Consider the following 22,131-nt stretch of genomic DNA (forward strand, 5'->3'; position numbering starts at 1 on the left):
TCTTGAAGAGGCTCAACTCCAGTCCAGGGGTAGGATGTAGGCTAAAATTTCCACTAACAGAACAGGTGGGGTAATTTCCAGAAATTCCCACTGGCATCACATAGGAAGTGATGTCATCATGCTGCATTGTCACTGTGGCGCCCTGATATTCTGGCAAAAGCTCTATGGTAAAAGCAGCTTCTACCAGAGTTTTTGCCCAAATGCCTGGATGTGGCTGGTAGGATAACATCACTTCCTGGGATGTTAGAGTTAGGGTGTGGATGATTCTGTGAAGGTTCGAGGAGGTGGCAGGTTACAGTGGATGAGCAATAGGGATTTGAGTGTCCTGCATTGGGGGGGGGGGGGGTTGGACTAGATGACCCAGGAGGTCCCAACTCTGTTGCTCTATGATTCTATGTGAGACACAGTCCACAATGCCTGGGCCTTTCTCCAGATAAGTCTCCTCACCAGTCATCTGATTGGGGGGGGGGGACCTCCACCTCTACCACGGGGTCTGGTGACCCTACCCAGGAGTGGCATTTCAGGGAGACCTGCAGGCTTCAGCAGGAAGTGGAGAGGTGAGAACATTCTGTTCCAAGAACCCGAGAGGTTTGAATGCATGGAGAATGTAGTCCACTGCCATGCCATCTCCAGTCCTGCAGAGGCCTTTGGAGACCTCAGCCAATCTTTCTTCTTCATACCAGGCCTTCTGGGGGCTGCCATACCAGCATTATTCTGGTTCCTTATTGCTGGCTATATTATGCAGTGTACTGTTACTGCTGACCTTTTTATGAGGTTTTACGGTATTTTATGTGCGTGCTTTATGTGTTCTGCATAGAGCCACCTTGAGGGCTTTGGCAGGCAAAAAGGTCGGCTACACATGTTCAAATTAAATAAATGGGTCGATAAAATAAATATTGCAGCGACAACACGATGAAAAACACAGGAGCTACTCCCTCCCAAAGGGAGAGCATTTATTATAAGTAAACAGTAAGCTTGAAAGCTTAATACCAAAGGGTGTGTGTGTTTGTGTGTGTTATTTACCTGTTAGTCACCATGGGCCTAGATCCTACTGCTCAGAAAACTTTGAAGCCCTCCTTCAGCCTGAGGGAATTCCCTCCAACACAAGTAGCTAATTCATCAGCAGAAGGCTTCTGAGATGGGACAGCAACTTGAGTAGGGCTGCCAGCTCTGGGTTGGAAATGCCTGGAGACTTTGGGGGTGGAGCCAGGAGTGGGAGGATTTGGGCCAGGGAGGGACCTCAGTGGAGTATAATGCTATGGAGTCCACCCTGCAGAGCAGCCATTTTCTCCAAGGGAACTGATCTCTTTAGTCTGGAGAGGAGCTATAATTCCAGGGGACCCCCCAGGTGGAGCCCTGGCATCCCTACACAGAAGGAAGCCTTAACAGGGTTGCCAGCCTCCAGGTGGCACCTGGCAATCTCCCGATATTGCAGTTGATCTCCAGAAGACCAAGGTTAATTTCCCTGGGGGAAAAATGGCTGCATTGGAGGGTGGACTTTATGGCATCAGAGGAGGGCCTCACACTTTGGTGATGGAATGGCAGGAGGCAGACCCAGTTGCCCTCTAAGCAACAGTAGCCAAGGGAATGCTCATTTGGGACCGAAGCCAAGAGTGCTGTTTATATTGCCCCTTCCCTCCTTTTGCATGGCATTGTATTTGTGGATCTTGCATGCCACTGCTGTTCAAATTATGCTAATCAGAGTTATGGTACAAAAGATGACTGCTTTTTTTTTAATTAGACTGGGTATTGATTTTCCATATTCAGCTGAAGTTATCATATTAGGGAATCTGCCCATGTCCCCAAAGGAAATGAGGAATAATATTCCATTTCCCAAAGGAAATGAAGAGTACTTATCCCACGCTTGTTAAGTGAGACTAGATTTGTCCTCGTGTATTACTGGAAGAGTAGATCCCAAAATGAAAATGAAACTTCTCTGTTGATCCTATTGACAAGCTTTTAAAAGAGGGGCAGTGATATTCTTCAGTGGATTAGGGTTTGGCCAAGCTTCCTTGCCAGAAATGGGTTAATCCCATATTCCACGGTTGTCGTTGAAATTACTGAAATTAATCGGATCTGAATTTTTAAAAAGATTATAGCTCCGCCCAGATTATCAAGATAACAAAGTAGAAATACACATGGGAGGATATGTACAAACAAGGGAAAACACCTTTTCTACTTGCTCGGTTTCATGTTGACCTGTTAAAATATAGGAGTACGTTATGACAGTTGAAACAAATTCTTTAGAAAGTTGCAGGATTTATTGAGCCACAGAGTTCCCCCCCTTGTTTCTGCTCAGGTTGTGGGCATTAAATATCATTGCTATATTGTCACATTTGTTTCTTGCCCACCCATCATGGTATGTAGGACGGGCCCATTCATCCATGCCACGTATCTGTGTGGTGGACTGAATGGAGAACTCATGAGTGGCCCACAGTCATCCAGTAAGCTTCAGAGACTAAAATAGGTAAAGGTATCCCCTGTGCAAGCACCGAGTCATGTCTGACCCTTGGGGTGACGCCCTCTAGCGTTTTCATGGCAGACTCAATACGGGGTGGTTTGCCAGTGCCTTCCCCAGTCATTACCGTTTTACCCCCCAGCAGCAAGCTGGGTACTCATTTTACCAACCTCGGAAGGATGGAAGGCTGAGTCAACCTTGAGTCGGCTGCTGGGATTGAACCCCCAGCCTCATGGGCAGAGCTTTCAGACGGCTGCCTTACCACTCTGCGCCACAAGAGGCTCTTAGAGACTAAAATAGCCATTCCCAAATAGCCAGCACAATTCCACTCTGTAATCCCAGTACCTGTGGTGGTTTGACTGTAAACTGGGGAAGGATTGGGAGATTATGCCACCGTTTATGAGTTTTATAGGGTTTTATGGGTTTATGGCCTCTTGTGGCGCAGAGTGGTAAGGCAGCGATATGCTGTCTGAAGCTGTCTGCCCATGAGGTTGGGAGTTCGATCCCAGCAGCTGGCTCAAGGTTGACTCAGCCTTCCATCCTCCCAAGGTCAGTAAAATGAGTACCCAGCTTGCTGGGGGGTAAATGGTAATGACTGGGGAAGGCACTGGCAAACCACCCTGTATTGAGTCTGCCATGAAAACGCTAGAGGGCGTCACCCCAAGGGTCAGACATGACTCGGTGCTTGCACAGTGGATACCTTTACCTTTACCTTTTTATGGGTTTATGGTATTGGGGATTATGGTTCTTTTTAATGGGGGTTTAATTCTGTCTTCGTATAGCCCACCACGAGTCTTCGGAGAGTGGTGGGATAAAAATCCAAATAATAAATAATAAAATAAATAACATTTAAAAGGAAAAAGAAAAGGGCCAACTTTGTCCTCTCCCTCTTACCCCCCCCCCACCCCCATATACAAGGTGTTCAATTGTATTAGGCCAGGACTAGGTTGCAAAGGAAAAATAATACAATATACAAACCTTTAATGGTATTAAAGAACAATAAAACTTACCACAAGTAACCTTTCCAGTTAGAACAGGTACAATGATACAAGCATAAGTCTAACAACAATAAGACAATCTAAAAAGCTTTATCTTTTTAGACCTAAGCCACATACCTGCAAATTAAAATTCTGCAACCTGCTCAGTCATTTCAGGGGATTTACCAGCCCACAAAAGGCTGATATTGCTTTGTCATCTGGTACATTAACAGAAGATAGCAAAGGTAGAATCAGATGTTGGTGAGGTTGATCCTAATTAGTACAATGTGAAATAATAAGAAAGTGAGTCTGGTTCATTACGGCAGGGGTAGTCAACCTGTGGTCCTCCAGATGTCCATGGACTAAAATTCCCATGAGCCCCTGCCAGCATTTGGGAATTGTAGTCCATGGACATCTGGAGGACCACAGGTTGACTACCCCTGCATTACAGCACTAGCTGTGCAAAGGAAATAAATAATTATGGAAATCTGTTTCTTGCCCCGCGGTCCTGTATCAAGTTAGGCCAGTTCAAACACACTGAAACCACTAGACCTCAACTGGGGTGAATCAGTATAGGACGGTGCCTGTTCATTCCTCTCTGGGCTTGCATTTAACTGGGAGCTCTCAGGGCCGCTCTGAGCCTGACCTCTTCTTTTGCCTCTGTCTCTCTCCCTGCGCAGGCTGAGGTTGTCCACCGTTCATGAGCCCAGCAGCTCCCTGGTGGTGCTGGAGTGGGAGCACTCAGAGCCCCCCATTGGGGTGCAGATTGTGGATTACCTCATCCGCCAGGAGAAGGTCACTGACCGCCTGGACCACTCCAAGGTGGAAACTGGTGAGTCTGGTTCATCATTGGTCCATCCAAGATCACGCCAATGATTTTTGCAAACAATAAATAACGAAAATCAAATCTCGTTGTGCGGCATTACTGAATTTGCCCATTTGCTGTTGTTTCTGGTCAACGGGTCCAGAGCCCGATTTTGAGGGGCAAAGAAGGATTTGGGAAGAGGCACCTTGAGACCCAGCTTGGTGCCGTGGTTAAGAGCTGCAGACTCTAATCTGGAGAACCAGGTTTGATTCCCCGCTCATTTGCATGCAGCCTGCTGGGTGACTTTGGGCAAGTCACAGTTGTCTTAGAGCTGTTTTTGCAGATCAGTTCTCCTAGAGCAGTGGTCCTCAACCTTCCTAATGACACGACCCTTTAATACAGTTCCTCATGTTGTGGTGATCCCCAACCATAGAATTATGCAAGGGTTCTTTAACAGAAATTAAACCAAAACTGACCAATGGCGGGAAGATCCCTTGTTCATGACTGTATATAAATTGGGTTTTTTTTCCGGGGTTTCTCAGTTCAGTTCTGCCTCTTGTCCCACCATGCCGATCTCGCTCTTTGCCGCTGCTCCAGACAGACAAACGCTCTATCTCGATCTACCCCGCAAGGCTGTTGTGTGGATGAAATGGAAGAGGAGCGATGTCGGCCACTTTGGGACCCCCTTGGAGAGAAGGGCTGCTCGCCCTGCCACGACCCCTGTGAAAGGGTCATTCGACCCCCAAAGGGGTCCTGATCCCCAGGTTGAGAACCTCTGTCCTAGAACTCTCTCAGCCCCAATTTCCACACGGGATTATCATGTAATTACTGTTCCTGGATTATCATGTAAAGTAACATTCAAAGCTAAATTTGAAAGCTAAAAGGCAGCCTCAGGTGCTCTCAGGCAGGAGCTCAGCCTACCCTGCCTCCCTTTCCCTTTTTCCTTCTCCCTGGGACATCATGGTGTTGACCCAATGCTTCGTGGTCCTTGCCCCTGCTTCATGGTCCTTGTTTCCGCTTTCTTTTCGTCTCTCTTGCTCTTTCCCCCCTCCGTATCATTAGATAACACTTGTCTTGCCTGTTTCCCTAGAGACGGTGCTGAGCTTTGTGGACGACATTATCTCCGGAGCCAAGTCACCCTGTGCCATGCCAGCACAGGTGCCCGACAAGCTCTCGGGGACCATCTCCTTGATCATTCGCTGCTTGGAACCAGACACCACTTACATGTGAGTGACAGCAGCTGAGTCTGTGGCATTCACCTCACCGCTAGGAGGACCAGAACAGCTTGAGTCTAGTGGCACTTTGAAGACCCACAAAGCTTTCATGGGCATGCACATTTCCTCAGATACAAAGAAATGGGAATTGCTAGTCCACTCGTATAAGTAGAGGGTGGGTGTTCCGTCATTGTGAAGCTGCCACTGAAAAGGTCCTCTCTTCTGCCCTCACCAACCCATCCTGTAGATTGTATTGTTTTACACTGCTTAATCCACATTGAGTTTGTAAGGAGAAAGGGAAACTACAAAGAAAGAAAGAGTCATGAAAAACACATCTACTTTATAGTATTTCATTCCCTCTTGTGCAAAAGGAAATGTCTGTTTTATGACGCTGCCCTGCATTTTTATAAATCTGTGAACAATTATTAATACCATTTTAATTTTACAGAAAAAAATGTGTTGTCTGATTTTGCTTAAGCAAAAAAGGTTGGGACTCCTTCATCCAAGTTGTCAATTGATTACACTTCCTAGCCCCAGTTCTCCCCAACTCTGTAAGACTTGGAAGTTGTAACAAATCTATCATTCAGCCAATCAGGGGAAGCCAAACTGGCTGGTTGAATTTTGCAACAGGAACAGGAACTAGCTGGGAAATGTCACCCATACATATCGGACATTCTTCTTCCCTCGCCAGGTTCACACTCTGGGGTGTAGACAACACAGGCAGACGCTCCCGCTCAAGCGACGTGACACTGAAGACCCCTTGTCCAGTGGTGGATGATGTGAAGGCCCAAGGTAACCATGGTGGTATGAGGCACAGAGCTCGCCCATTGGGCCAAAGAGGGCCTCATGTACAAAGGTTACACTGTCAGCGATAGGGTTGTGGGTGTCCTGCATAGTGCAGGGGGTTGGACTAGATGACCCAGGAGGTCCTTTCCAACTCTAGGATTCTATGACATAACTAGGCCAGTCTCTCCTGCTTCTCACGGCCTGAGAACACAAAACCAAACAGCAAGGCGCTAGAATTGGTCACATTTCTGACCGCCCCAAGAGTCCAACAGCACCTCTCTAGATCACAATCTGACTATGAAGACAGCAACAGAATCACCACTGTGCAAATAAACGAGGGGGATTTAAGAAAGGGTCCCCTGTTGCCAAGAGTGAAGATTATGGCTGTAAAATATCCCACAGTGGGCTCAGGGCAGTGTAACACAATAATAATACAATGCAATAATAAAACAGGGTTAAAACCAGTCCTCCTTCTCTCACCCTCTTAGCTTTCTCCACCAGCTACCCCAGACTGGAGATGACAATAAGTAGGGAAGGAGCCAAGGAAGAGGAGATGGAGGAAGACCCATAAAGCTTCAGGCAGCCCTGGTCTCAACTGTAGGCCTGGTGGGAAAGTGTCATTTTACAGGCCCTGCAGAACTTCGACAGCTCCCAGATCTCAGCTGGCAACTCAGAGAACCAGCTGGGTATAGTAGTGAAGAGCGGAAGCCTCTAATTCAGAAAACTGGGTGATTCCCCGCTCCATATACAACCAGCCGGGTGACCTTGGACCAGTCACAGTCCTGATAGAGCTGTTTTCACATAGCAGTTCTCTCAGAGCCCTCTCAGCCCCACCTACCTCACAGGGGAGAAGGAGGGAAGGCATTTGTAAACCACTTTGATACTCCTTCGGGTAGTGAAAAGTGGGGTATAAAACCCAGCTGTTCTTCATTCTGCCAGGTTGGAGCCAGGACTCTACTCGAGACCAGGTCTTTGGGGCCTGGGATGACCTATGAATTTCCCACAAGTCATTTCGTGTGTTTTGATTTTTTTTTAATTCAGAAATAGCGGACAAGATCTACAACCTCTTCAACGGCTACACTAGCGGGAAGGAACAGCAAACTGCCTACAACACGCTGCTGGACCTGGGCTCCCCAAGTCTGCACCGGGTCCTCTATCACTACAACCAGCACTACGAGAGTTTTGGGGAGTTCACCTGGCGATGTGAGGATGAACTCGGGCCCAGGTAGGAGTCTGCAAGATGGCATCACAGAGAAGTACATTCACCATTTTTCATCTGAACCCTTAGGGCAGGGGTAGTCAAACTGCGGCCCTCCAGATGTCCGTGGACTACAATTCCCAGGAGCCCCTGCCAGCAAATGCTTGACTAAGTTTGACTACCCCTGCCTTAGGGCCTCAAGGCAGACCAGTTTTCTAGCTGTTGTCTTGCTGTGTTGGCCAGAATTTAGTCCTGACTTCTTCCCCAAATGTAAGGTGACCAGATTTTAACATTGGTAAAGCGGTTTTTTTCTTGATTAAAATTTGGTCTATATGGAGCAACAAAAATTTTCATAGAACGTATAGAACGCAAAAATAGTATTGTAATATATACATATATTTTAAATTTCAATATAGGTACAATTTGCCAGGTGCCCCCAGATGTCCCTCCAAAAGTGGGACAATCTGGTCACCTTACCCAAATGGCTACTCATCCGATCTTGGAAGTTAAGCTGAGTAGCCCTGAAGAGTCCTTGGGTGGGAGACTACCAAGGAAGTCCGGGCTTGCTGCTCAGAGATGTCGGCCAACCACCTCTGAATGTCTCTTACCTAGAAAATCCCACAAGGAGTCCCCTTACATCAGCTGTGGTCCACCACCCACCCACACTACACAGTCACATCTGTCCATTGCAACAAAGCCAAAGCGGAGCCCAGGGGCAGCTTAAAGACGAATACAATTTGTCCCAGCGTTAGCTTTTGTGAGTTGCAGCTCACGTCATCTGATGCAGAAAGGGTACATCCCTACAGCATTTTTATAGAATTTTTTATACAAACAACAGAAAGTCTGTCGTGGGAAGACATTGCCTCTAGAAGCGATCGCCGATCCAAGAGAATTCACTCCTTTCAGAGTGGATTGGCATTACCGTCAATGTTCATGTGAGTTGTTATTATTGTGCGTGAGTGGGAGGAAGGAAGAGAGAAAGTGAGGGAAGGAGGGAGATGGGCAGGAAGGAAAAAAGGGGCAAAGGAAGGGAGGGAGGGGCCAGCCTGTTCTCCTGCTTTCTCTTTCACCTTTGCTTCTGTCCATCCCACTGTCTCTCTGTTATTACTTATCCTATGGCACATGTGTCGTGCAGCCAGGAGATCCAAGGTTTGTTTGTCAGCCAGGCAAGGGACATTCAGGGGTGGTTGGCCATTGCCTGCCTCTGCATCATGACCCCTCGTGTTCCATGGGGGAACTACCAGCAAAATCCTTGGAGGTCTCCCATCCAAATACTTGCCAGTGTTTGCCCTGCTCAGTTTCCAAAATCTGACGGGATCAGGCTTTCCAGGACTATCCAGGTTGGGGCACCATCCGGTGTAGTGGTTAGGAGTGCGGACATCTAATCTGGCATGCCAGATTCCATGTTCTCCCACATGCAGCCAGCTGAATAGCCTTGGGCTTGCCACAGTAAAGCTGTTCTGACTGAGCAGTAATCTCAGGGCTCTCTCAGCCTCACCCTCCTCACAGGGTGTCTGTTGTGGGGAGAGGAAAGGGAAGGTGAATGTAAGCCACTTGGAGACTCCTTCGGGTAGAGAAAAGCAGCATATAAGAACCAACTCTTCTTCTTCTGACTTTTCTCCACTCTTCTTTCATTGCCACTCCCCACCCTCTCCAGAAAAGCCGGCCTCATCCTCTCTCAGCTCGGAGACCTCAGCGCCTGGTGTCACGGCCTCTTGCAGGAGCCCAAGATTGGCCTTCAGCGCACCTCCCTCAAATTCCTCGCCTGCCGCTACAGCGAGATCAAGCCGTACGGGTTCAGCTGGTCGGAGCTGAGTCGGGACCTCCGGAAGACCTGCGAGGAGCAGACCTTGAGCGTCCTCTACAATGACTATGGGGACAAGGACAACTGAGAGGGAAGGAAGCCCCTGGGATTTCCTAAGAGTTGGGGGGAGGGGGTTTGTAGGTGTGGGTCGGGTGAGGTTTTGTACATGGGTCTTTGGGGCCTTGGCCAGATTGCTGAAGATGCCCAGGAAAGAAGAGGGTGTCCTTTGTATTCGACAACCCAGTTTGGCCAACAGTCTTCTGCAGTTTGTGGAATCCGGGGGGAGGGGGGGGGGGTTGCTATTTGTTAATGGGGGAGGGGGGAGTGCTCTGTCAATGTTGCCAAGGCGTTTTCCTGCTTTGTGCAGAGAGGCACAGGGGCATTTACCTATTTGTGAGCGAGCGAGTGAGTTTGTGAGTTTGTGAGTGTGTGAAGAAAATCCTCCTTTAGAATGTGATGTAGAAGTCTCCTTCACAGGCCCAGGTATAAATCAAAAAGAAAAGAATATTTAACTCCCAAGACAAGTGGAAAAAGTTCTTTTTGGAATTTAAGCAAGTTCTGCAACAGGAAAAAAAGAACAGAAGAGCGATGGAATGATAAAAAGGGAATCAAAGAGAATGGCAAAATGGTTTGCGTTAGCTAAATATCTGAATTCTCACAGAGAAGGGCTCCCCTGTTGCTTCAGTGTCAGCTTCTGCCTGGCCCTGCTGTCTCCTCTTCTTCAAGCCACTGCAGAGAGGGTTTTTAGGAGGACATTGGGGTCAGCCCCCCTCCACACACTCATCCATCCCGTATGGTCTGTGTCTCAAATTCGTCTCCTTGAGATGCACCAGGATTTGCTGCAGAATGGCAGGATCCATAATGCAGTCTAGTTTCAAAGACCACAGCATGCTGAACGGCCCCACCAGGTCTGTCAACCATCACACCTGACAAAAGAAAATCCTGCAAGTGCAAGGAGAATAAACCGCACAAGTCTTATTTTGATGATGAGCATAAATTGAACTAAGCGCTGCTGGATTTTCTTGAATGCCAAACCTGAAAGTAGATTGTGGGCTGTCTTGTCAAAGCACTGCCTGCCAGCCTAGGTTAGCTGGTGTGATGAGTTGGTAACAAGGCCGTGGAGCACACGTGCCAAGAAAGGGGAAGAGGGTGATCATGGTGGGAGTATCTGTGCTGCTGGAAGTGATGGGGGAGCTGCTGCTGTAGCATAGTGCTGGGGGTCAGGAGGGAAGCTGGGAGCAGGAACAGCTGCTGGCCACAGTCTTAACTGAAGCTAGAATTTCTTGCAGACTGAAAAGAATGTCCAAGGTCATAAAGAAGCCAGGAACCAGAAGCCAGTGGGTCATCAGATTAGGGAAAGTCCAGAACACACTGAAGAGTCAAAGCCAATAAGTCAAGATGCCAACAGGGAATGTCCAGAGTCACGGTCATTGCTATTGGTCGGGGTAATCAGAAAGTGCAGGAGTCAGGCTGCATTAGAAACTCAGTACATTGCATCCACACTGCATTCTTCATGGTCATGCCTTAAATCAGACTGAGTGCTCTGCGTTGGAGTCGTCTTGCAATCACTCACTGTCAGGATCCTTTGCTCACTGGCAGCTCAATAAGTGTACTGAGCTTCTCCTCTCATGGAGCATGACCCGAAGTTGTTTCTGGCATTGTGTGACTGCTTTGTCTGAATCTGAACTACTTGAATCAGCTGCTGTGATTCTGGAAACAGATTGATTTTTTATTTTATTTCTTAAATTTATATACCGCCATTCCCAACTGGGCTCACGGTGGTTTACAGACTATTAAAAGATAAAAATGCAAAAAAGCCCATAAAATTCCCCGTATAAATGCTATTAATACCAATTAATACCAAGACGGCAGACGAAAAACCATTGACTATCCCCTTGTCCAGCCGGGGACAACCATCCTACTACTAGTGGGAGCAAGGCACCAGATTAATCAGATGGACACGGGGAATCCTAGATTGAATAATGGTACCCCACCCTGGCCTCAACCATATGCCTGGTGGAAGAGCTCTGTCTTGCAGGCCCTGCGGAAAGTTGACAACTCCCACAGGACCTTCAGCTTTTCTGGGAGCTCATTCCACCAGATTGGAGCCAGGGCCACCAGTAGATTTATACCCACAGAGCGAAGGGCCCTGCGGGGGGGGGGGCATAAGCAACCAAGTGGTCCCACAGGTAGACTGGACCCAGACCGCGTATAGCCTTAAAGGTTAGTACCAAAACCTTGAACTTGATCTGGAAACAGACTGGTAACCAGTGCAGATGTCGGAGCATGGGCTGAATGTGGGCCCTCTACGATGTCCCAGTGAGGACCCTGGCAGCCGCGTTCTGTATCGATTGTAACTTCTGGATCAAAGACAAGGGCAGGCCCACGTAGAGCAAGTTACAGTAGTCTAGTCTGTAAAGTGATGTTCCTGGCTGTACCTGATCAGCCTTTGTTGACACAGCTGGCTGAGATGACAGCTGTTTCAGTCCTTACCATTGCTGGGGAGGGAGACCATGACATTATCGAAGCAGGTGAGTTGGGTTCATAGCGCCAAGCAGGGAAGGGTACCTCCACTTCTCAAGTTTGAGGTGCCACAGTCTCTAGCAAAGGAGATTCATCTGCAGAAGGAATGTTCTGCAGGCACAGATAGCTCATAGGTGGGTGTGCTTCTCGATGTGCATCAAGATCTGGATTGTAGTAATTCAGGCCTTGTTGAAGTAGCCAGCTGGATAACTCTGTCACAAATGTCTCAATCTGCCCCAGAGTGGGGAATAAAGGATTTTACTGTTGGCCCAAGTCACCAGACCCTGTTGAGTTCAGTTCTTCAGTCCCTCCCCTCCCAAAAAAATATGGTTTCTTCTCCTGCCATAACTTATTGAGATATGTCAGGTGTCCTTCCAGAAAGGAAACCATTTCTTTTTATCTTCTCTTTAAAGCACCCTTTCCCAACCTTTTGACTGTGGAGGAGACCCTGAAATATTTATCAGGACTTGAGGAGCCCCAGAACCCAGCCAGAAGTTATCTCAGCTGTCCAAGTCTGCCTTCCACGTCCAAGGAGAGGGAAAGGAGATGGATTGAGGCACTAATAGGTGTACAGGCCCCAATCACTTTCCCAGGCATGGTAGCCAGACAAGAATGTCACCCCCAGGTCAATGGAAGCGGCCAGTTCCCTGCTTTCATGGCAGTTCTGGGAAGAGCTTGTGGCCAAGTCCATTAACGTAGGATCTAGGGGGAAGGCCAGGGAGTCCTCTCAGAACCTCAGGGAGCCCTGGTTGGGAATTCCTGCTTTAAAGAATTGTTGGCGTTCCCTACTCCCTGGCTCAAATAATCCTGAACGTCAACTTTGAGGGTATCATCTGTTATAGATTTCAAATTGTAAGAAGTGTCTCCCCACCTACCATGATATACGTGTCAAGTTGGCCATTGAAGTGGCTGTGAAAGAACTGCCCTATCTCTGAATTTATGAAAACACAAATAGCGACTTTTTTTATTACTAGCTTCAAAGCCCGTTCCTAACAACAGGCCCTGAAAGGGTCCCCTCCCCTGGCTCCTGGCCAGGCAGCTTAAGGTGGCCTTGGGCTGCAGCTCGCAGCCAGATCAAGTCGGGCAGGCGGGGGCTGGCCAGCTCGTTAGCAGGGCCGGGACAGAGCTCCTCAGCAGGCAGTCAGCAGGCCAGGAGGCCCTCGTCAGCAGGCCCAGCCTAGCAGGCCAGCAGGCCCTTGTTAGCAAGCCCTCCACCACGACCCTTTGCCCAGGGCCCTCTCCCCTTACCTGCTGCTGGCTCCAGGCACTGAGGCATCTGAAAGCAGAGGCTAGAGTCCAGGGACGGAGGGCGGGAGCCACAGGGGCAGAGCCAATCAGGACAAAGCTGGCTGCACCCTGATTGGCCCTATTCCAACTTGGACAGCCGGACACGTCCCACCCCCTAGGCTGTTTCAGAAATATATAGAGGAACGACAATGGGTAAGGATCAAAGTCATTGGTTGCAAAACAGGGGAGGCGGGCATAACTGAGTAAGAATGGCCTCACGACTGCTGACCAAAATGAGCAGAAATGGCGGTCCTCTTCCCCTAGGTCACATGACACAAAAGTGTTTGTGTCACCAGCATGTCCCATAGATTGATAGATACGGCCTGGGAGTATTGTGCTTGGAATCCGGCTGCCAAGTGTGGGCCAGCCTGGTTTTTATTGGAACTACGGCCCATGTGTAGGGTCCTAAGCTTCCCCCCCCCCAAAAAAAACCCACTGATTTCTCCAACCTGAAATGGGACTGTCATTTGTCCTGCTGGGGAATCTTTTGTGGCTCCCTGAGAGATTTTCAGGGCAGGGAAATGTGGGGAGGACGAGAACGCTTAAACCTGCCTCTCCACGTGTTCTACAGTCCATATCTTGATGAGATCTATGTGCATACATTCCAAACATGATGGAAGTCCTAGACCACACCTACCAAAAGGACACATGGGGGACGCATTGTCAGTTCCATTCCCCTGTCCACCCAGCTTCAGCCCCCTCTCTGGCAGTAGATGCAGCCAGGTGCTTCCTTTAGCCTACATTTCCCTGAGTCGCTTCATCAGGCACCAGAAATTTCTGCCCCTCCCTTGACAGTCTCAATCTTCTAGGCACCCTTCTTTATGTCACTTGCAAATAGATCAGTTCAGTTTTATTGCGTTGCCGATTTCCCTCCCCTGTTGCAACAGTAATGGAATAGCCATTGTTTCTCCTTTGGTGCCTTGCCTCTTTGATCCGTTGACAAGAAGGATCTGACCGCCCATGTGGTCAAACCACCTCCACAGGCCGCTGGATCCTCACAGCCCCTTTCCTGCATTGTGTGTTGCCAACAGTCTCTAAGGAGGGAAAGTTCTTTCCCTCTCCGGCAGTCCCCCCTCCCAGGTTCTATTCCTGATAACGTTTCTTGTTTGCCTTTCTTTATGCTCTCCCCCCCCTCCCCCGTTCAGCGACATCTCTGTTTTTACTGATGTCTAGAGATGTAAAGAGGGTCAAAGCTTTTTTCATCCAATACAAGGACTTGCATCTGAGGAAAGAAACTTTGACGGTCAAAAGATTATCCCCTGAAATACTGTTGGTCTTTAAGATGCTACTGCACTCAGTTCTTGCTCTTCCGTTGCAGACCGACTAGAGATGAAACGAGAGATGTACATTTCCAAGAAACCTCTGCTCTTGTTCTTCCCCCCCCCCCAGATTTATGTTGGGGGGGGGGATAGCAGAAGCATTGAGAAATATTGAAATGTGTGCAGTCTTTACTACGTTCTTATCAAACCTAAACCCATGCTATTGATTTAACGACGCAGAACACATCATTTGTCGTTGATAATTGAGTTGGCATGTTTTGTTATTCTTATCGGGCATATTTCTGAGATTAAAAAGGGCAAAATATTGAAAACCATAAATGCGGAATTGCAAAGGCAGCCAGTGCTTGAGAGAGTGGGGCAACCTGCTGCAGACAAATCTATTGAGTCTTAAGGGGTTTTTTAAATCTGAGAAGTAGGGAGAATTAAATGTTCAATTGGGAAAACAAATTCTGAAGCGTGTAATAAGGACAGATCCCGCCTCATACAATCCCAGTAAGACTCGCGGCATAATTGGATATCAAGTTAAATGTCATAAGACTGAATTCTTAATAAGGCCCTGTCAAACATACAGCATCATTATTCTTATATTAGCTGTAAACATATCCTTGGAAATATCCTGCATATGTCTACAGCTTTCGCATGAATTATCAGGCTCTAGTGCTGTAGATTTTCCACAAAAATTATTCACACTATGCATTTTGAGTAAGTAAAACATAGCAAAAAATTGTTCCCTCCTTGCCAGTGCTTTCCAGGTTTCCCAGTAGAAACATTATTTTCAAAGTCCTCATGGGCAAAAGAGAAGTCGTTATATCTTCCGAATTTTTCAATAGTTTTACAACCCTTCATATCGGTAAAAGGAATTATCGTTAGCTCACCAGGTTTATGGGGAGGGAAGGCAGTGTGGGATAGCCCAATATCATCATTGGGAGCTAGGCAGGGTCAGTACTAGGAAGGGGGGCCACCAAGGAAGACTTGGTGGCAGATAGGACTGCCCGTTCTGGGTTGGCAAATACCTGGAGACTTTGGGGGTGGAGCCAGGAGTGGGCGGGATTTGGGGAGGGGCCTCAGTGGAGTGTAATCCTATGGAGTCCACCTTCCAAAGCACCCCTTTTCTCCAGGGGAACCAATCAATTTAGTCTTGAGATGAGTTATAACTTCAGGGTATCCCAGGTCCCACCTGAGGACTGGAAAAAAGAACCAAGAGCCACTGGGAATAAATACAGGATGAATAGATCTGCAGCCCGGCATCCCTAATGGCCAGCCCCCTCTGTTTACCCTCTTGCCTTGAAAGCCCTACAAGGTCGCCATAAGTTGACCCGACAGCGCTTTACTCAAACACCACGGTGTTGATTGTATTGCATGTTTCACATGTTTTCACATGTGGAGTGAGTAGAAAGGTAGCACCTAACGCAACATGAGCAAGCTCAAATTTCAGCAGTTTCATTTGGGCAGACTGTGAAAAGGAGTTGTATTTCACAATGCTGCTTCTTAGGATTTTGTCTTCGAAAAACAATCATTCCCTAAAAAACTTTCCCTAGGAGATCCTTTCCCAGCACTTCCCAGTCTTTCCATCAGAAAAAAGTCATTGCAAAACACCCCCGCCCCATTCTCAGAAAATGTTTCCAGGTTTTTATATTTTTCCCCCCTGGGCCTTCACTCTCCTACCGATTTCCACAAACTTTTCAGTTCTTCAATACCCTTCTTGCCAGGGAAAGGCTGAGTTCAGCTCTGTTTTGGTTCCTTCCCGCTTCTGATTTGCTGACGGGGACATGAGAACTGGCGAGAAGCCAGGACTCCAGCTGCGCAAGAGCTCTGAGCCACCAAAGCTGAGACTGCTTCTCCCTTGTCGGACGGTATGCTTTTGATCTGGCATGAATGGGAGAGGGACGCCATTATTTGGAGACCCTGGGTGACAAAACACCAGCACTTTCTTCTTGCCGACGCAGGCCCCATTGATTCTCTCTTTCAATGGTTTCGAGCACAGACGGCAGCTTCTTTGAGATGCGTGTGCGGCTACCGCATCGCTGCAGAAAGCAAGGTAATAAGCACGCAGCACCTCGGCTGCCCGTTCAGATTCCAGCAATTGGATTCCGTCCGATGGTGAGAAGGCATTGTACTTCCAGAACATTCATTATCGGAACCACAGTCCCGTCCCATCCCGTCCCCTCCCCACCCAGCCCATGCACAAAGAAGCAGCTTGGGATGGAAAGAGCAGAAAGGGTTAAAGTAGCCTCTCTTCAAGGGCACTCCTCTCTTGTTATGGCTGCTTTTTATTTATTAGAAACAAGTGTTGGGAGATGCATTTGTTGTCTCTGATGTGGGGTCAATGAGCTAGAGAGAAAGAGGCACCTGAGAGGTGTTTTGCTGAGCTCCTCATACTTTCAGTGGGAGTGACTGTCAAGGTGGTGAGGTGAGCCCTGCTGGATTGGGCCAAATGGTCCATCCAGTCTAGCACGGTCTCTCTCTCTCCTGCAGTAGCTTCTTCAAATGTTTCCAGATTCTCCTAGAAACCCTACAAATAGCCCTGGAAGGCAACAGCGTTTTGTATTGTCTGTGGCTTTCCCCAGCAACAAGTACAGAAAGTCCCATTTGGCTCTCGAAGTCCCATTTGGCTATCTGGGCTCATTTCCACCGTGTCTGTGGAGGGACCATCTCGAGCAGCTGTGCCGATGAATACAGACGGCCAAAGTGAGGGATGTAACATATAGATGGCCCTGCCGAAGTGATGGGGGCCTTGTCATATGAGATGTTGAATGCATTCCCTAATCTGTGTGGGTGCAGGGGAGGGGGAGGTAACGGTCCAAAGAAACAAAATTAATGGTGACTTTAAGAGATGATGTGTGGTTAGCAGAAGGGAAAGTAGCATGGTACTGCCCAATTTCTTCAGAAGCTAAGCAGGGTCAGTACATGGATGGAAGACCACCAAAGAGGTTTCTGCATAGGAAGGCAATGGAAAACCACATCTGCTTTTTGCTCATCTTGAAAGCCCCTTGCAGGAGTCGCCATAAGTTGGTTGTAACATGTACATATGAATCCAGCTGTCAAATATGATCAACAGAGTTATCCCCCCCACCACCACCTTTTTCCCAAAAGCATATACCGAAGGGATGAGACAGTAGCTGCCATCTTGAATTAGCAGTGAGCCAATGCATTCCAAATGGCAGCTGTTTTGCTGTCTTGTCACCAAGGTCAGGCAACAGCTGGAGAAATGACAAGATCTGTGTCCCGTGTGAATTAAGGATTCTCCCATAAATCATTTTAAGGATACATGCATGTACATCAGTACATGGGCACATGGTTTTCTGTGTGTAATCTGATACTGGAAACGTCATTGTGCAGAGATGGAAGTGTAGATGTTTGCACCAAGAAAAGGCCATTCTTGAATGAGAAGAAGAAGTCACAAGATGTCATAGTCCCGTTGTATATGGCACTGGTCAGACCACACCTGGAGTACTGTGTGCAGTTCTGGAGGCCTCACTTCAAGAAGGACGTAGATAAAATTGAAAGGGTACAGAGGAGAGCGACGAGGATGATCTGGGGCCAAGGGACCAAGCCCTATGAAGATAGGTTGAGGGACTTGGGAATGTTCAGCCTGGAGAAAAGGAGGTTGAGAGGGGACATGATATTTAAGTATTTGAAAGGTTGTCACTTGGAGGAGGGCAGGATGCTGTTTCCGTTGGCTGCAGAGGAAAGGACATGCAGTAATGGGTTTAAACTACAAGTACAACGATATAGGCTAGATATCGGGGGGGGGGGGGAATTCACAGTCATAGTTCAGCAGTGGAATAGGCTGCCTAAGGAGGTGGTGAGCTCCCCCTCACTGGAAGTCTTCAAGCAAAGGTTGGATACACACTTTTCTTGGATGCTTTAGGATGCTTAGGGCTGATCCTGCGTTGAGCAGGGGGTTGGACTAGATGGCCTGTGTGGCCCCTTCCAATTCTATGATTCTATGATTCCTTCCATGGCCCAGGGGTATGAGGGTCACCATCCAGGGAAAGACAATCAATGGCAAAAAGCAGCCTCCCAGAAGTTCCTGAATTTCCTCCTCTCAATAGATTATTAATTCTGTGACTTTTAATCAAAACATCCATACATTTCCCAGTGACTAAAACTATTGTTCTGGAATGAGGCAAGTATTTGTTATGAGGTTATGCATTAGGAAAGGCATCCCTTTTTTGGGAGAGAAAAGGAATGTCCCTTTGAAGATGAGTTTTATACATGCATGTGCTAATAATAATTGATGTTTTTAAAGCTCTGCTCTTAGAAGAGAGTACCTTTTGTTATCAATCTAAAGGATTTTAATGGATCATTCTGACCAATTAATCAGTCGCACCTGGCAGCTCTGATTTCTAGAGCCAGATCTTTGCATAACCCTTTTAAAGGAAAACCTCCCTTCCTCAGACTCTTTGATTCTCTCTCCCTTGCTCTCCTTCACCACTTTGCAGATATTCCAGTGCTTTCCCCTTTGTGGCTCCACATCCAGAATCCCCATCCCAACATTGGCAAGGCTGTTCTCCCAAGTAGAGTGATCAATGTACATCTCTCCCCCCTCCCCAGCCTTAAATTGTAGAAGTTTGGGGATTGGAGGTTGCAGAACTCTAATTCCACCTCCCCTCTGGATGTAGAATTCAAAGAGCCTTCTTTGAACTGGTAGACTTTCCAATGTGGTTGTTTTTCTTGTTATTAACTTTGTAGATGTCATTTGCTACATCTTTCAAGCTTGATTATCTTCTTGAGCAGAAGCTGAACGTTATAGTGTTCTGGGTCCAAAAGCAGGCCCTATATCCTGTGTCTGTTGCTACTCACAAAAGTATTCCCACCTGGTTTGTGTTTTATAAACATTTTAAGAGAAGAAGAGCTGGTTTTCTTATGCCCCACTTTTCACTACCTGAAGGAGTCCCAAAGCAGCTTACGAACTCCTTTCCCTTCCTCTCCCCTCAACAGACACCCTGTGAGAGAGATAGGGCTGAGAGAGTTCCAACAGCTCTGCAAGAACAGCCCTAAGAGAACTGTGGCCAGCCCAAGGTCCACCCTGAATGTGGAGAAGGGAGGGGAGAACCCGGTTCTCCAGATTAGAGGCTGCTGCTCTTTACCACTACATTAAGCCTTCTTGGAATCTCAAAAAAGAAGCAGCCATACTCCTCCATATTTTTAGACCTCTTTGTGTGAGTTCCCTCTACATTGTGTAGCTCTGTATTCCCAAAGGTAGGGTGGCATATCTGTTACACATAATATATTTCTCGTAAGGCCTAGGAGGAGGAGCTGGTCTCCTGGCTTAAGTGTCACTCAGCGCTTAACAGCCACTCAGGGCAGTTGTCCCACCCCTGAGTGCCTCCTCCTCCAACCCCTTGCCTGTCTGTCCAGCAGCCAGCCAATCGCCTTCTGTCCCCCACCCCTGACCACCCCCCTCCTTCCACTTCCCTCTGAGGCTTGGAGGCTGCAGATGCCTGTGTGAGAGCTGCCCCTGCCAGTGAGTTCCCTAACAGCTGCCCGCAGCCTTTCCAGGTCCTGAGGGGAGGGGGAGGCCATCGACAGAGTTCTTTCACTCTACCCTCCACCCCAATCTAGCGCCTGTTGTATTCCTGAATGCAATGGGCTCGGCCCCTAGTAATTCCCATAATAAATTTTTTTAAAAAAAATTCAAATGCCATGGTTTCTTATACCGCGGGTTGCTGAAAAGAGGTCTGGCCCTTATTCCTAAAAGCGGGTTTTGTTTTAAACGCCGTATTTGTCCATCATTCAATTTAGCTTTCATTGCAATGTTGGGGGGGGGGGGGGGACAACTGTGAGCCAAAGAAGACAGGCTTGATTTTAAAAACCTAACTAGCTGTGAGGAATAGCTTTTTAGAAGGACTGCCCATTTGGGCTGGGACCTTCCCCACCAGCCATCTTCTCAGGATGAAGCAGCTCTGAGGCAGGGAAGGGGAATCATTTCCCTGTTTTGCTGCTCCACGTGGACTCCTACGGCCACCATACGGAGGTTCTCCCCCCCCCCCAAAAAAAAAGATACCGCAAAACCATTCCCTGCGGCTGGTGCACGGCTGCAGAGACCCTGCCTTGGAGTCCAGGAATTCCAGACTGAAGTACCATATGTCTAATTTGGCCCGAGAGGAGCTTCTTTCCTTCTTGTTTCTTGAAGATGCTGTAGTGTTGAAGGGGCTTGGGTACCGGTTTACGCGTTGTGAGTTTATTTACTACGAAGATGGTTGGGTCGATCTCTGTTGTTTTCCTCGGCTGACTTATTTACCCTGTGCTCCTAAGTTGTCCTCGTAACATTCAAAAGCAATGTTTTGGCTACTGCGGAGAGGGGGCTGGCGGCAACGATGGGGCGGGTGGGGAAACAGTATTCTTTATTCTTTTTAAAAAGGTTTCAAGGTAACTGTAACACTCTGTAAAATCCAGATGACCATTTAACAGACTATTAAATGGCACTGTTAGTAATTTTGAGGTTGGGAAACTGCCGTGTTTGTTTATATTTTCAGGCCCACTGACGTCATCTTCCCCCCTCTTCTTGGGGACATGCAAAATGCTTCGGGTGTAGTTTCCTTGGCTTGTGGACGCCGATTCCACATCTCACAAGATCGTTAGGCAATTCCGTCATGGATGTTTTTTTTTTTGTTTTGCCTTTAAAAGGCCAGCAATCCCATTCTGAATATTGTCACCTCAGGCCAGCCTATCCCTGTGCTTCTCCATACCTGGACATGGGAGACCACGGGCCCCCAAACAAGGATCTCTTCTGGGGTGACCCCACACAGATGCAACCAGAATATCTTATGAAAACAAATCACATTAATTGCCCAGATCCAAGGGCCCCCAAGAGTAGCCACAGCCCCTCTATTCTATAAACTTAGTCCCCTGCTTTGGAGCAGCTCTGATCTGTATATACCCGTAGATCAGCCTTTCTCAACTTTTTTAGCAGTGAGAAACCCCTGGAACCTTCTTCAGGCTTTGAGAAACCACAGAAGTGGTGTGATTGTGCAGAATATGGTTGGGAAGCAGAGCTGTGGACACAACCACCCAGGGCTCCTCCTCTTCTCACTCCCTCCAGGTCACCACTGGACATTTTGGGAGGGGGAGCAGGTTGGCTTGACCATATATGGTCATAAGGTAAAGGTAAAGGTATCCCCTGTGCCAGCACCGGGTCATGTCTGACCCTTGGGGAGACGCCCTGTAGCGTTTTCATGGCAGACTCAATACAGGGTGGTTTGCCATTCCCTTCCCCGGTCATTACCATTTTACTCCCCAGCAAGCTGGATACTCATTTGACCGACCTCGGAAGGATGGAAGGCTGAGTCAACCTTGAGCTGGCTGCTGGGATCGAACTCCCAGCCTCGTGGGCAGAGCTTCAGACAGCTTGTCGGCTGCCTTACCAACCTTTGCCACAAGAGGCTCTATATGGTCATATCACTAAATCAATATTTTAAAATGTAAAAAATACATAAAAGACTAACTCCCAATCATTCAGGAAACCCTTATAGGGCCGTCAAGAAACCCTTGTTGAGAAACCCTGCTCTAAGCCAATGGACACTCTGATAATTATGGGAATCATACCCCCCCCCCCCATCCCAACACAAACCCTCCTCAACAACATATTCCAGATTCTGGCCGTACTCCATTTTGGCACTTTTGGGGTTTGCTTCTCAGGAATTGCACAGGTTATTTTTAAAAGTAGAAACCAGACATTGTAGCAACTGAGCAATGATACTGGAACCATCACAAAACCTGCAGGTACGTATTTATTTTCACAAACATGATAAAGAAAAACTTGCTCAGAGACCATACTTGCCCAGAGCCTGTCT

The 22,131-nt window shown here is 47.8% G+C and overlaps 1 protein-coding gene across 3 annotated transcripts in view; it reads left to right on the forward strand.

The window, feature by feature from the left end:
- Positions 1 to 20,776, forward strand: part of ASTN1 (astrotactin 1) — a 252,463-nt gene extending 231,687 nt beyond the window's left edge. For 2 of the 3 annotated variants that reach the window (XM_077332503.1, XM_077332502.1), the window contains exons 19-23: positions 4,116 to 4,267; positions 5,331 to 5,466; positions 6,146 to 6,246; positions 7,282 to 7,465; positions 9,096 to 20,776. In XM_077332503.1, the coding sequence (XP_077188618.1) occupies positions 4,116 to 4,267; positions 5,331 to 5,466; positions 6,146 to 6,246; positions 7,282 to 7,465; positions 9,096 to 9,330 (808 nt within the window). In that variant the 3' untranslated portion in view covers positions 9,331 to 20,776. Of the gene's footprint in view, positions 1 to 4,115; positions 4,268 to 5,330; positions 5,467 to 6,145; positions 6,247 to 6,728; positions 6,857 to 7,281; positions 7,466 to 9,095 lie in introns of those variants that run through there. The other variant, XM_077332504.1, reaches the window with a different exon arrangement.
- The last annotated feature ends 1,355 nt before the right edge of the window (positions 20,777 to 22,131 follow it).

The sequence above is a fragment of the Paroedura picta genome, chromosome 4 (genome assembly GCF_049243985.1).
Source record: "Paroedura picta isolate Pp20150507F chromosome 4, Ppicta_v3.0, whole genome shotgun sequence".
NCBI classification, from domain to species: Eukaryota; Metazoa; Chordata; class Lepidosauria; order Squamata; family Gekkonidae; genus Paroedura; species Paroedura picta.